Consider the following 14,364-nt stretch of genomic DNA (forward strand, 5'->3'; position numbering starts at 1 on the left):
CTTTACAGCTCAGGAATTTATGGTTCTTGGACATCTGTGACACATGAAATATTGTGCGACCCCAAGTGATACAAAACTGTACCTCCGTGGTCTTGGCAACACCTCTAAAATAGATTTATTTGTATTTTCTGCTCATCTAAACACTCAGTTTATGATATATAAAACTAGTCTGCCTTGTCAATCCCCAACTGAAACCCTTTTGGGGGTGAAAAGATGGAGGTAGAGGAGCAAAACTAGCAGTAGTCAAATGATTAAGCTCCTTTCCCGGGTTAATGACAGTGAAAATCAGATCATGGATACCATGAGGTTTGTCAAAACCATGTGTTAAAAAAGTGCTGACAAGACCCAAACCTTGAACTTTAGCAAAAACCTGCTGTGGCTGGAAGGGAAAAAAAGAAAGATGTTTTCTTTGATGGGATCATCTCAGAGAACTAGAGAGGACTCGGTAGATGCTGTTGGGGCAGGACAGTGAATAAGAATTATTAAAAACACCACCAAATTCAAACAGCCATGTCTCAGACGTGTGAGGAAAGCCCTTCTGCATGCCTTTCAGTGGGGGTCATTTTCCCTTTTCCCTCATTTCTGCCCATTTAAAAATGACTATTTCCCAGGGGTTTGGCTGAAAGACAGAGGTATGACCAGAAACCTCAATACTGCTGGTCAAACTGGTTTAATGACCAAAAGATGTGTGTCAGAGGGGGGGAACTGTGTTTTAGCCTGCCTGTGCTGTGAACGAAGGCAGACCCCCTCTTTGATGTGCTTCCAGCCTGGGTGTCCACCCCAGGGAGCCCTCAGGTGACTCTTGGAGATGTCACGGCAACCACCAAGGACAGCAAATCCCTGCGTTTGAGGTGGGATGGGATGTGTTTGTGGACGAGGTACAGGGAGCAGGACGAGGATGCTAAGACGACACAGCAGCCATGCAAAAACCTGGATAGAAAACATGATCTCTGAAGAAAAACGTGCACAGCAGGGGTCATGACCCTGCACAGGGGAGCAAAAATCAGTTTAAATTAGCAAAGTACCCTATTAGGCACAAGTCAGCTCTGAATTCATGGGAAATGGGAGAAAATAGGGAGACTTGAGCTATGAGGGTCCATAAGAGGGTCCATAAGTGGAAGACGCTGGTGGCATTTCAGCCTTGAGAAAAGACTTGTGTAGGGGCCAAGCTGGATTCCCAGGGGGTTAACCTTAAATTAAAAAATGTGTAAGGCCACATCCCCACCTTTGATAGCAACACGTGGCAAAAGACTCAAAATATTTAGCCAGGAGGGCAAGAACTGTTGAGGATGGGGGAGAGGCTCCTTCCACACTGCAGAAGTGGCTCTGACCCAGTACTGGAGTCACTGGCAGGGACTGGTCCAGATGGGGAATGAGGGGAGATCAAAGAGACAGTTCCAGAAAGATGGCCACGACTGAAAATATTTTAATACCTCTGAGTCACAATTTTTAGTACAAACAGCAAAAAAAGAAAAAAAAGCCTTTAAAAATCCCTACCTGTCCCATTTCCAAGGCCATGCATCCCATAGAAAAGTTAATGGAATTAATATTAATAGAACAAAAACATTCTTTACACTGAAATATAAAAAGGCCTTTTTAGTTGGTTTTGGGGTTTTTTGTTTGTTTTAAAGCACAAGGCTCCTTTTCAATCCTCACTGCAGTGGCTTATGGTTGGTGTTTTTCAAAGGGAACCCCAAAATCTGGGTTCAACGCCTGATGGGTGAAGCCAGCCTACAAGCACTGCTCTCCCATGAGGGGTGCAGGACACAGTTTTACAGGGCGTCTGCAATTTAAGAGAGAAAAAGGCAGTTAATGCCAGGGAGACAGAGAGAAATCACTCCTGCAGGGAAAAAATAGCATTGCTTCACCTCCAGCACAGCCAGGGACCCAGACCAGGGCATGAGCATAACATCCAATAGAGGGAAAGGAAATAAAATAGGGGGAAAGGAAATAAAATGGAGAAAAATAGAGTAAAATAAAATAAAGCAAAATAAAAGAGGATTAGAAAATAAAAAAAAGTAAAACAAAATAAAATAAAGCAAAATAAAATAAAATTGAGGAAAACAAAAGAAAATAGAGCAACATAAAATTTTAAAAAATCAGCTCTCTCTTCATATTTAGATTTAAAAATAAAATAATAAAGAAATAGACAGTCAAACTGGATAATTTCCAGTGTCCTTCCCTGTGGGTTGGCTGGCGCAACACCTGCAGTAGGGCTGGAGGGATGGAGTACAGGGAGTTTGGGGCATTTACAGATGAAATTGGAGCTTTGGCGGTTGCAAAACAATTAGTAGCAGGAGAATAGAGGTACAAATAGGTGGAGGCAATTAGCAGGCTGTGTTTGGAGCTTTCAGTGTCCACTCTAGGGGATCCTGGAGGGGAAGAGGGATTTGGACCCAGCAGGGAGGCACCAAAATTCAGGGCTCTGTCCATGTGCCACTCAAAATAGTTGTGCTGGGCACCAAAAATAAAAACAAATCCTTTGTGTTCAGAGCCTCTTTTTGCTGCTTTAATTTGCCCAAACCCATTTATTCTTGTTTAGTAAGGTACAGCCTGGTCCTGGACAGGAACAAGACCAGGGAACGTTTGGACTGGCAGAGCTCAGCGGGAGCAACTGGCCTCCAGGCAGGAATCAATAATAATTAATAATAATTTAAAAAATGTTGCTTTTTGCTAGCAATGATGCAGGAGAATGCTGCACCCTGCAAGCATGCCAAGAGCGGGCTGTGGGGATACTTGAGCCCTGAGTTGGGCTGGTGCTGTTAGAAGTGAAAACCTCAGCCCAGAAAAACCAAGCACTGGCTTTCCTCCCTGCTTGCTCCTGAAAACAGGATGTGGGAGAGGGGTGGTCGTGGCACAAAGTGCTTCTGTGCAGCACACCGTCGTGGGTCCAGGCCGGGTGGGAGCGCCAGGGTCTTGCCTGTTTTTGGGACGGGAGGGAGGCACTGGGTGGCAGGCAGGCACAGGGCTCAGACATATTCCCGGGCCGTGGAGGGCTGTGACTGCCGATGGTACTGCTGTCCTCGGGGCTCCTTGGCAGGGCAGGAGCAGCACAGGAGGGACCCACCCAGCATGGAGAGGCTGGCAGCCCCCCAGCCCACGAAGAGAGCAGAGCCGAATTCGTACCTGTGGTGAAAGGGGCGAGGGAGCATCAGGGAGGGGCAGAGAGGTGGAGGTGCAAACTGAGATGGGCAACAGGATGCTTGAAGCTGTGATGAGGTGACCAATGATGCCAAGGCAGATTTTGGTTCTTCCCTCTCCATCCCCATCTTTCTTATTGGCTGTATCCAGCTCCCACGTTTCCCCATCCTTTAATCCTCCCCTGGGCTGAAATTTCACATGTGCATCACTACCCTGTCCCATCTGGTAACAACTAAAGCTTTAGCATCAGGGACATCTTCTGCAAGGTGGCAGTGAGGTCCCACCTGTGGGGCACATTGGCCAACAACCCTGTGCCTTACCAAAAATAGCAAGGGAAGGTCCAGTGGGAAGTGCAGGGACAAGACAGGATTCAGAAGAAGGGCACCCCCTGAGCCAGGCTCTTACCTAGCGTTGATGGGGATGGTACTCTCTCTGAAGAACTCATAGGTCACCTGTGTTGCATACAACGACACAGCAGCCAGTGTGCACAGACCTGGGCATAGAATCATGGAATCACAAAATGTTTCGGGTTGGAAGGGACCTTTAAAAGTCACCTAGTGCAAGCCTCTGCAGTGAGAGGGTCTAGGTGTTCCACTAGACATCAAACATTGACTGTCAGTGACATCCAGCCCTCACTGAACTGCTCCCTTTCCTCCATCAGTGTTGAAAGGTGTTTGAGGATTCCTGCACCAGTGATGTGCGAAGGCTAGAGCTGCCTTACCAGACAGAATGAAGAGGACACCTCCAGCAACAGCTATGCGGCTCTTGGTGACAGGATCCTCCTCCCCAACTTTAGTGCACTTCATGCCCACCACGCTCACGATGATACCAAAGAAGCCCAGGAGGAGAGAAATGACCATGAGAGCCCGGGATGTCTGGATGTGAACTGCAAGGGGGGAAGAAAAACTGCTCCCAGCAGGTGTTTTTGGCCACAGCCGGGCACTGGAAAACAAGGTCACCGCGTTCCATGCTGGTGATGGACCTGTCCTTAATCCTGTCCTTGCTGTGTAGTTCCCATGTAATATCCTCCCCACTTGGCAGATATGGAGACTTCAGCTCAGCTCAGTTCAGGGCACTGCTCCCAGTGCCTTCCCTGACCTTCCTCCCTGCCACCCTCATCTTGGTCATGACTGCCTGGGCTGGGAAACACCTTGCCTGGAGCAGCACCACAGTCACCAAATGCCAAAAGGGTGATGCACAGTCACGGAGTGGGGGGTTTTGATGTCCCCATGGGGCACTGTTGGTCCCTAAATGTGATGCCCACATTGGAGCTCAAAGTCTACTGGGGCCAGGAGTGTCCTGGCTACACAAAGGGGCTCAAACCCACAGGGCCAAGAAAGGCTCAGTCCTGGGATGGGGAGGTTGGAGCCCAAGATTCACAGATGGAGGGGGAAGCTTGGACCGACATCGAGGCTCAGGTCAGTGGACTCAGACCCTTCTGAGGGGGGGTCAGACCTACGACAAGGGTGGGAGCAAGAAGGGCTTGGACCTGAAGGCGACTCAGGCTCCAGGAGGGGCCAGGGGAGCTCAGATCCACAGGGGAAAGTGGGCACCCAGACGTGAAGAGGGTGCAGACCTGTTGGGAATGTGTGTTCAAACCCATATAGGTGGGTTCAAGCACAGAGAGGGGCTCAGAGCCATATGAGGGAGGGTCAAACCCACAGCGGGGCTCAGACTTGCAGGGGGGCAAGGGCAGCTCAAGATCCCTGGGGAGCTCAGACCCAAGGCGGAGAGTGGGAGGGGAGACTGCACCCAGGAAAGGAAGCGGGACTCATCCCACGGGGTCCCGGGCCCTCGTACCCACCTTCGAGGGAGAGCAGCGAGTCGTGTAGGCGGCACTGGACCTGCCCGGTGCTTTGGGCGGCGCAGCTCATCCACAGCCCCTCGTGGAGCCCCACGGCCGTGATGATGGCGTCCCCGGCGTACGAGCTCTGCCGCCACTGCGGCAGCACGGCGGCCGCCAGCGCCGCCACCCACCCGGCCAGCGCCGCCAGGTACCCGGCCAGCTCCCGCGCCCCGCCGCCCATCGCCGCCGCGCGCCCGCCGCCCCGCGCCCGGCCCCGCCCCGGCGGGAGATATGGGTCTAGCGCGGGAGATTTAGGTCCCGGGGGGGATTTGAGTCCCGAGTGGGAGAGCTGGGGCCAAGGGGGTGGGTGACCTGGAGCTTAGGGGGAACTGGGTACTGGGAGTCGGGAATTAGGGGCCTGGAGGGGGGGCACTAGGGCCCTGGGAAGAGCCTTGGGTCTGAGGGGGAGAGATTTGAGTCTGAGGAGAGTGATTTGGGGCTGGAGGTAAGGGAGTTAAATCCCAGAGGGAAGAATGTGGTCTTGGGGGAAAGATTTGGAGCATGGAGGGTATTTGGGTCCTACAGGAGAGATTTAGGTCTTGAGGGAGATGGGTACCCCTTAAACGACAGTGGAGGAATATGGGAAAATGGGGCTCTCCAACAGGAGGAGGAGATTGGGGGTGTGTGGGAGGTTACCCTACCCCATCCATGACCCCCTGAACCCCTGCCATGGGCTGGGAGCCCCACAGAGGCCCCAGGTGTCACTCCAGGAATTCAACAGGGAGCAGGGAAGGAGTTCGTTCAGTGAGGGAATTCAGGCACACTATGCCACCATGGCATCAACAAGAGCAGCCCTTGTCAGTGGTGTACTCCTGCAGGAGGGGGACAGGGGGTGTGGGGGACACGTGTCAGCACCCTGGTGACACCAAGCCCATTGCAGCCCCAGGACCTGGCAATCGTTAACTGCCATGGCCTCATCAGCAGTCTGCTCACGCGCTCAGGCAGCTGGGGGTGGATGCCGGGATGGTGGGCAGCCTCCACTGGGACCATATGTTCATCCTGGAGAAATCATCCTCCAGACCCCCTTTGCCCGCCCCAGTGCTGAATGGCCCTCCAAGCTGGATGGGGGTGCCGGCTGGCTGCACATGGGGCAGGATTTATTTGCCCACATTCCTGGAATGGTTATGGTAATGGCCAGACATCTGCGGGAACAATTCAATGCACTGTCTGGGGATGCCAGGGTGCTCAATGTCCTTCTTGTTCAAGGACGGTTCCCTCCTCCCTGGAATGGTGGGTTTCTTCCCACGCTATGGGAGCAGGGTCCAGGGGATGCTCAGCTGGAGATTACATTGCCCTTACTGCCCCTGGGGCACCTTGTCCCCTCCCAAACACCTTTGTGAGGCTACAGGGCTACAATACCCTTGGGTAGATGTTTGCCAGGAGGAAAGGCTGCACCGCAACACTGACGACAGCCAAAGGGTAGCATCAGCCTTCAGTCTCCACTCAGAAAGCCACAGCTTAGAAAAAAAATACCTTTATTTATCCATTTTCTGCAGAAGGCACTTAAATAGCTGCACGTTCTGGAAAGGCACACATCTCCACCCGTGGTACTAGGGCCCCACCCCTAACACAGCATCCCTCCCTTGTTCCCATGTCACCCACCCCTGAGCCTCTATCACACATCCCAGGTCAGCTCCCGCAGGGGAATGCTGGATGCTGCAGGGATTGTACAGGGCATTCCCCAATGCGCTGTTCCACCTGGGTTGGGGGCAGAGGGGGTCCCATATTTCACCCTTAAGACTGTGCAGCCTGAAGCCACAATGCTGGCGTAACTAGTCCCAGCAGAGACGTCCTAGTCCCCCCGTAGGATGTCACAGCTCATCCTTCCCCACCACAATGGCAGCTGGTGATTCCTTCTCCGTCTCTGGCTGCAAATCCCCCTCTTCCATGCTGAAAAGCATCTTCACCAGGTCATCCGCCTGCACACGCTCCTTTGGGCAGATCCATGGTGGTAAGCATGGCCATTGTCCCACCCAAAAACCCTACGCGCTGCTGGGAGGGAGCTTACCCGCTCACTGTGCCGAGGGTCCAGAGTGAACCAGAGGGCAATGGCGCAGCGCTGGCCCTTGGTCACAGCCTTCACCCCATGGGGGTTCTCTGAGCCAGAGGAGAAGCCCACGGCACGGCCACACTGTGGCTGAACCTCTGCCTGTCAAGGGTGGGAGACCCCAGTCAGGGGTGAGTGGGTTCCCTCAACCCAAGTTCATCTTTTGCAGTGGCTCAGGGGAAGTTCCCAGGGGACAGGCCCAACAGGCAGGAGCTGGATTTGGTGCTGCACATGGATCCTCGGAACTGAGCTACTCACAGTCTCAGTCTTGGCATCCAGCTCGGTGAAGTAGAAAGCTCCTCCTTCAAAGTCCCCGTTGAGGTAGAGGATTGCACTAAAGGGAGGAGGGGACAAATGGAGGTGACAAGCAACCATCACTAGAGCTTCAGCAAGCAGGTAAGTCCAGAGCTCCCCAACACCATGGTGAGAGCCAGAGGCAGGAGAGGCCAGGTTTGGTGTCCTACCTTGCTGCTCCCAACCCAGCTGCCACCAAGTAATGGTAGCCTTAGGTGGGGAAGCTGCAGCTGACAGCCACCACCAATACCTGTAATCCCGGAAAGTGTAGGCTGGGGGTTCCTTCACACACACCAGTGCCTCTGCATTGAGAATACAGTTGTCCACATGCACCTCATGGCTGTTGTCACTCCGACCTTCTTGCTTCTCTAGAGTGGAACATGGCATGTCAGGACCCCTCTGTGCAAGAACAGGGTCCTGTTACTGTTCCAAATATCCTGTGCCTGGAGGTGACAAGAAAGTCATGTGTAGCCTAAAGCACTTCCACTCACTGGACTGTGGATCGTGCAAGGCCATTTGGGTGGCATAAAAGACTGTTGACTTGTCCCACGGCATTTCCATGGCCCTCCAGGCACAGTCTCTCTTAGCAACTACCCCAAAACACCTCCCAGTGATGAAATCCTGTATGGCATGAAGCCATCTGCCCTGTTAGAGACAACCAGCAGAGCTGCTGCTCATCTCTCCAAACTCAGCTTAGGGACAAGCTTCCTACACACTCCTGGGAAGAGGAGTGGGTTAGGGAGCAGCAAGAAGGTCTCCAAAGAAAGGTCCAAGGCTAGACCACTCCAGCTGTTAGCGGAGATCCAGACAGGACAAGACTTGCTCCTCCGGGCCACGCTCACCGTCAATGGCCGTGCGGCACACTAGGTGGGAGTAGGAGAAGTGGAGTGGGACCTCCAGGCGGAAGTAGGACTCCATCATGTGCCGCACCTTGTCTGTCACATTGTAGTACAAGTAGGCACTGTGCAGGGGCACCTTGCCCTCCTGGCCCAGCTGTGGGGGACAGACAGGACAGGGGCTCAGCCCCAGCTGGGCATGGGCAACCACCTGCCCCAAAACTACCCTCCCTTGTCCCCACAGCCTGTTTCTCCACACAAGCCACCCCAACCTTGAGGGCCTTGAGGACAGTCACGCCATAGAAGGTCTCACTGGGAGTGTGAGGAGAGGTCTTCCCTCGATAGCCATCCCCGGCTGAGGCAGCTGCCTGCAAAACCCCCAATTGGTGTTACTGGTCTGATGTCTGAGTGGCAGAACAAGACCCCTCAGCATCCTCTGCCCATCCCTGCCTGCTCCACCTGTCCTTGCACTCACATTAGTGAGTCTCTGCAGTTCCCAGCACTCCTCAGCAGAAAGGAGTCCATCCACCACGACACGCTGGGAGCCATTCAGGGCCTTGGAGTTCATGGTGACACTGGCTCCTTCGTACACCAAAGGGCCACCTGTGGCACAAATGGGATTAGGGGACATGGGGATGGATGCCACCAACTCTAGGGTGTAGTTCTGGGGGAAGCTGTGGTCCCACCACCTGCTCCTGCTGCCACCCATGTGTGGAGGGACCATGAGCTGGCAGCAGGGGTCACAGAGGTCCCCACCCCACCTCCCCTCTTGGCCTTCTGCACCTTCTCGGATGAACTTGCTCATGTCAGCAGACTCCTTGGCCTTCTCCTCCACCAGTGTCTCGATCTCCTTCATAAGGTTGCCGATTTCCTCAGAGATGCGGGCTGCTGTCTCCCGCTCCACCCTGGGCATGCAGCAGCCATCAGCACCACCACCCCACTGTCCCCACATGAGAAATGAGGGCCACTAAGACAAGGGCAGGACAGTAGTCTCAGGTGCCAGTGACAAAGCTGGCAGCAAGACTAGAGAGAGTCACCTCAATGCATCCCTCACTCTGAGGTGCTTGGGGTGACCTATCCATGCCCATCATCCCATGGGCTGATGGGAAGCAAAGTTCTGCCCTCCAGCATCCTTTTCCAGTCCCAACATCAAAACTTCCCATGGGAGAAGCTCTATGCCATGGCCTTTGGCCCAAAGTGCACAGAGGAAGAAGGGTTTGTCCTGTTGGATCCCTGTTGGGTGAGCTCAGCTGGGGACAGCACTTACTTCTGTTTCTCTCGCAGTCTTTTTGGTATCACCTCTTCAGGTGTCCATGTGTCCTGCAGCCAGAAGAACAACATCAGGAGCTGGACAAGGATATGGCCAGGACACAGACGCCTCATCTGCATTCCATCTGGCCACTGCATCCCCCCAGTCTCGCACCACCCACCGGGTCCACAAAAGGGATGCCAAAGACATCGTAGCTGAAGAAGAGCAGCTCTTTCTCCATCAGACTCCGCTGGTGGTATACCTGGATCTCCTGTGGCAAGGGACAGAGGGACATGGTGAGGTACAGCAGGAGGGTTCTGAAAGACCCTGAGTGTGGGCAGGAAGGTGCAGGTTTACACCATTCCTGTGGTCCTTGCTCCAGACCCGCAGCTGGTTTCCTGCTCCATCTGGCAGCTGGGAAGGAAGTGGCTTTCCCCATCCTGTCTGAACTTCCCTGTGGACAAGCCCTGGGGAGAGGACAGTTGAGCAGAGGCACATGTGTGTCCCTTCTGCGGGAGGCTCTTTAGAAGCAGAGACTCCCATCCATGCCTATCACATCCCAGGCAGGACCTAGCCATCCAGATCTGGCTATTTTGAAGCCAAATCCTCTCCTTTTTAAGCAATTTCACTGCAGTTGTGGAAGAGTGCAACACAGGTGGGCTCAGATCCTCCTAAAAAGATTGTCCACCTGCCTCTCACAGCCCTCTGTCTCAGGAATGGGTCCATGTGTGCCAGTCATCCAGCTTCACTTGGCTTAAGACATTTTGCCAGTGATGTTTTTCATCAGCTATTTTTTTCTCAGCTATTTTCCAACTTGTCAGACCTTAAATCTACCCATTCCTGTCCACTTTGGTAGATGGCCCAGACGAGACCCTACAACTTCTGCAAAGGTCTCCAGGGAAGAGAGACGATGTCCCCACAATCATTCGTCCCAGCTGATTGCTCACCTCTCGGGGTTGGATGGGTCTGGCCAGGTTTTCCCCCAGGACGGCGGTGTAATAGGCCAAATTTTGGTTCATCACCTCGTCATGTGGGAAGAAGAGCAAATAGGTTTTGGCGCATTCAATGGCTTTTTCGTAATTCCCATCTGCAATGAGAAATGGGACTGTTAATGGCATGTCCAAGGACACCGGAGGCAGAACAAAGACAGGTATGGAGAAGAGACAAGAGACATAGTCCTTGTGTTCCAAAAGGTGTCATGACTAGGACAGATTCCCTGGAGCAAGGATAACTGCTGCCACAAAGGCAAAATTCAGACTCTGAGGTGCTGTCCTGTCTCCAGAAACCATCACACCAGAAACCCAGGTCACAGCTTGGGTACTTTTCTCATTTGGAAAACATCACAAAGCCTATTTACAGGTATCCAGACCAAACCATTTCCTGGCTAACCTGCAGTTTCCAGCCTCTGAAGCATCCTGCCACACTTTCCTGCAGCCTTTCACAGAATCACACAATCAGAGAATGGGTCAGGTTGGAAGGGACCACAGTGGGTCATCTGGTCCAACCTCTCTGCTCAAACAGGGTCCTCCCAGAGCACATGGCACAGGATTGTGTCCAGATTGTCTGGAGTATCTCCAGTGAGAGAGATCTGATACCCTCTCTGGACAATCTTGTCAGTGCTTGGTCACTGCACACTTCCTCATATCCAGGTGGAACTTCCTAGGCATGAGTTTCTGTCTCTTGTCCTATTGCTCAGCACCACTGAGCAGAACCTGACTCCAGCCTCCAACACTTCCCTGCAGATACTGACAAGCATTGACAGGGTACCCTCACAGCTGTCTCTTCTTGAGGATTTCCATCCTCTTGGACTTCCTATTTTTTCCCCTCCTTTTGAAGAAATTCACAAAGAAACATTTTATACTTTTCTAAAGAAGTGAATAAAAAAATGAAATAAAATCAGGTGTATTTTCCTGGGTTGTAACTCTTCTGCAGTGTGAGTGTGCTGCTGTGATTTCAGGCAAGAGGTGGACAGCTGGCCAGGAGGAAAAAAAATAAAGCTTCTCTAGGCTGTTGTTTCACTTGGAAAGTGAAGCTGCCCAGGAATAAAGCGACATGAAAAGTGACTGCAGCCAGGCACAGAGAGATCCAAATCTGGAGAACATTTCAGGCAGGAGGAACATGCCTGTATGAACCTCATGAAGTATAAGGCCTAGTGGAAGGCTCTCCACCAGTATCAGTGAAGACGGGGGAATGGATGGGATTAGAGCACCCAGTGGAGAAGGATGTGGAGATAACAATGGTTGAAAAATTGCACAGGGCCCATCTGTGTGCACTAGCAGCTCAGAAATGCCCCACATTCTGGGCTGATCCCCGGCAGCGTGGGCAACAGGTGAGGGAGGGATTCTGCCCCTCTGCTCCACTCTGGTGAGGTGCCACTTGCAGTGCTGCCTCCAGCTCTGGGTTCCCCAGCATAAGGATATGGACTCACTAGAGCGGGTCCAGAGGAGGCCACACAAATGGTCAGAGGACTGGAGCCCTTCTGTGAAGAAAGGCTGAGAGAATTGGGCTTGTTGAACCCAGAGATGAGAAGGCTCCTAAGAGATCTCATATCTAAAGGGGCCACAAGAGAGATGAGGACAACTTTTTAAGAAGATGTATATTGACAGGACAAGGGGCAATTGTCTTAAACTGAAGAAGGGCAGCATTAGGTTGGCCATAAGGAGAGAATTTTCTGTGATGAGGGTGGTGAGGCCCTGGCACAGACTGCCCAGAGATGTTGTGGCTGTCCCATCCCTGAAAATGTTAAAGACTGGGTTGGATGGGGCTCTGAGAGATGTGAGTGACCAGTGCTAGATCATCTTGGGTTGGACTGATGAGATTATCTTTGAAGGTCCTTTTCCTACCCAAACCACTCTGTGGATCCACAATTTCAGTCCATGCAGAGTCGAGTGCCCAGTGCTGACAACCACAGAGAATGGGGTGAGGAGCTGCTTACTGTTGTAGTAGGCAAACTGCAGGTAGTTGAAGTGTGAGGGCAGGAAATCCTCCAGAGGCTTCTCCTGGCCGGGCTGTGAGGCCAGCTCTGTGACGCAGCCTTGCTTGCAGCTTAGCACCTGCATGGAGTGATCTGGTGGAGAAAAACCCCGTGTCACTGCTCACAGTCACCCACGGGCTGGTGGGCAGGACTCTGAGAGGTGTCCAACCTCCTGCTCATACTGGGGTTGTTGCAAGCTTTTTGATAGTGGAAAACCCTCAGGGATGGGGGTTGTCCACCTCTGAGTTGATCAGTGGTGGGGTTGTGGTGCTCTCTCAGGACAGAGTAGCCATCCTCAGCCTCCCATCACATCCTGGTGACCCTCTACTGGTCTCTCTTCTGTCTTTCCATATTTCTCTGGAATTTGGAGGATTCCTGGGCATCAGCCCCAGTGCTGAGTGCAGGTAAACACTTCCTGCCACTTACTGGCCACACTTTCCCTAGTGAAAGCTAGGATAGGGTTTGCACTCTTCAGGGACACCCCACCCCAGGTCTTTAGGGACCAACCCCCTGAGAATTGTACTCAACTCTTGTGACAGGACACAGAAGGCATGGCTCCCACCTGTGATGGCCTGGAAAAGGTCTGCGTTGTACTCCAGGTAGTTGTAGCCCTCATAATCGTAGGGTCCCTCACAGAGAGCACGGCACTCAGTGTCTGCCACAAAATACTCCTCCAGTGCCTTCTCCAGGTGCAGGATGGCGGCAGCTGGCTGCTCCTCTGTGTAAAACCGGACACCCAGCCGAAACTCGCTCTGTGGAGGGATGGGAAATGATGAGGGGATCTCAATGCCCCACTCCCCATGATGGATCACCTCATTCCCACCACAGTGGCATCTCTGAGCCAGCAGCCGCAGTGCGACTACCCTGGGTTCCACAGTGGACAGGGGCTTTGGGGGCGGAGGGTCTCACCAGGTGGGGTTTGACCTCCAGGTCAGTGAAGTCATCCTCGCGGACTCCCACCATGGCCTGGTAGTACTCCAGGTTCTGCCTCATCTCCTGGTGCCCGGGGTTGGCCACGAAGAAGGTGTGAGCGGCCGCCGCCGCCTGCGCCGGCCGGTTCATCTGGGTGGGACGGGGGTGAGACAGCGCAGACAACACGCGGAGCGGAGGGGACACCCGTCCCCGGGGCATCCCGGCGGCCGGTGCGGAGGGCGGTGACAGGGGCGGCTCCGGCGAGCTCCGACGTGGCACTGGAGGGGGGCGGGGGGGGGGCAAGGCCGGGGCTGCCGGCCGGCAACCCCACTCCGCCGGGGCGGACACCGAACCCTCCCGGCGTCCCGGGACCGGGATTGCCACCGGCCGGTTCACCCGGTCCCACCCTTCTGATTCCGGGATCCTCCGTGCATCCCGCCCGTCCCAAATCCCGTCGCAGCGGGATATCCCCTTCCCTTCCCTTACCTTGAAATAGGCGACCTGGAGATAGTTGTAGGGGCTGCGCCGGCCGAACTCCCGGTCTAGCTCCTCGCCCAGGCGGTATCGGGAGGGCGCGGCGGGCCCGCAGTTCCGCAGGCAGGCAGCGCGACGAAGCAGCGCCCGAAAAAACCACAGGTCCCGGAGCACCGGGTCGGGTTGGGGCTCAGCCCCCTCCGCCGGCCCCGCTGTGGCGTTGGCGCAGCGCAGGCGGCACCGCACTAGCCGGGAGCGCACGGCGGCCCGCGCCCGCAGCGCCCGCTCCATCTGCAGCACTACGGTGGGCCAGTCCCCCCGCGCGTACGCCTCGGCACCGGCGGCGAACAGTGCGTCCGGGGACTGCGTGGGCAGCGGCGGGTCGGCTGGTATCAAGGTCGGGACCGGGACCGGGACCGGTTCCGGTGGCGTGGCCGCCCACGCCAGCAGCGCCATAAGCAACGGCGGCAGCAGCAACAGCAGAAGAAGCAGCAGCGGCGGCGGCGGCGACAACGCCATGTCCGAACCCCGGCCGAACCGCAGCACCACCCGCCCCGAGCCCCGGAGCGACGCGAGCCCCGCCGCTCCGCC

At 54.4% G+C, this 14,364-nt stretch overlaps 2 protein-coding genes across 3 annotated transcripts; both read right to left on the minus strand.

The window, feature by feature from the left end:
* Nucleotides 1-1,406: 1,406 nt before the first annotated feature.
* Nucleotides 1,407-5,180, minus strand: CLDN19 (claudin 19). Of its 2 annotated transcripts, XM_042015880.1 has the most exons (5): nt 4,946-5,180; nt 3,863-4,027; nt 3,547-3,634; nt 2,921-3,126; nt 1,407-1,783 (listed from the first exon to the last, which is right to left on the minus strand). In XM_042015880.1, the coding sequence occupies exons 1-4, from the start codon at nt 5,166-5,168 to the stop codon at nt 2,970-2,972; spliced, it is 633 nt and encodes a 210-aa protein (XP_041871814.1). In that variant the 5' UTR covers nt 5,169-5,180; the 3' UTR covers nt 1,407-1,783; nt 2,921-2,969. The 2 variants fall into 2 exon arrangements, with proteins under 2 accessions (XP_041871814.1, XP_041871815.1); XM_042015881.1 differs by lacking the exon at nt 2,921-3,126.
* A 1,265-nt stretch (nt 5,181-6,445) lies between these two features.
* Nucleotides 6,446-14,347, minus strand: P3H1 (prolyl 3-hydroxylase 1). Its single transcript, XM_042015894.1, has 15 exons — nt 13,786-14,347; nt 13,297-13,449; nt 12,950-13,139; nt 12,349-12,480; nt 10,361-10,500; nt 9,595-9,684; nt 9,432-9,484; nt 8,948-9,069; nt 8,640-8,767; nt 8,437-8,532; nt 8,171-8,321; nt 7,579-7,696; nt 7,293-7,368; nt 6,996-7,136; nt 6,446-6,918 (listed from the first exon to the last, which is right to left on the minus strand). The coding sequence occupies exons 1-15, from the start codon at nt 14,290-14,292 to the stop codon at nt 6,799-6,801; spliced, it is 2,217 nt and encodes a 738-aa protein (XP_041871828.1). The 5' UTR covers nt 14,293-14,347; the 3' UTR covers nt 6,446-6,798.
* Between the last annotated feature and the right edge of the window lie 17 nt (nt 14,348-14,364).

This window comes from Corvus kubaryi, unplaced genomic scaffold (assembly GCF_017639235.1).
Source record: "Corvus kubaryi isolate FWS band 111438036 unplaced genomic scaffold, C.kubaryi_AGA036_p1.0 split3-37344, whole genome shotgun sequence".
Classification (NCBI taxonomy): Eukaryota; Metazoa; Chordata; class Aves; order Passeriformes; family Corvidae; genus Corvus; species Corvus kubaryi.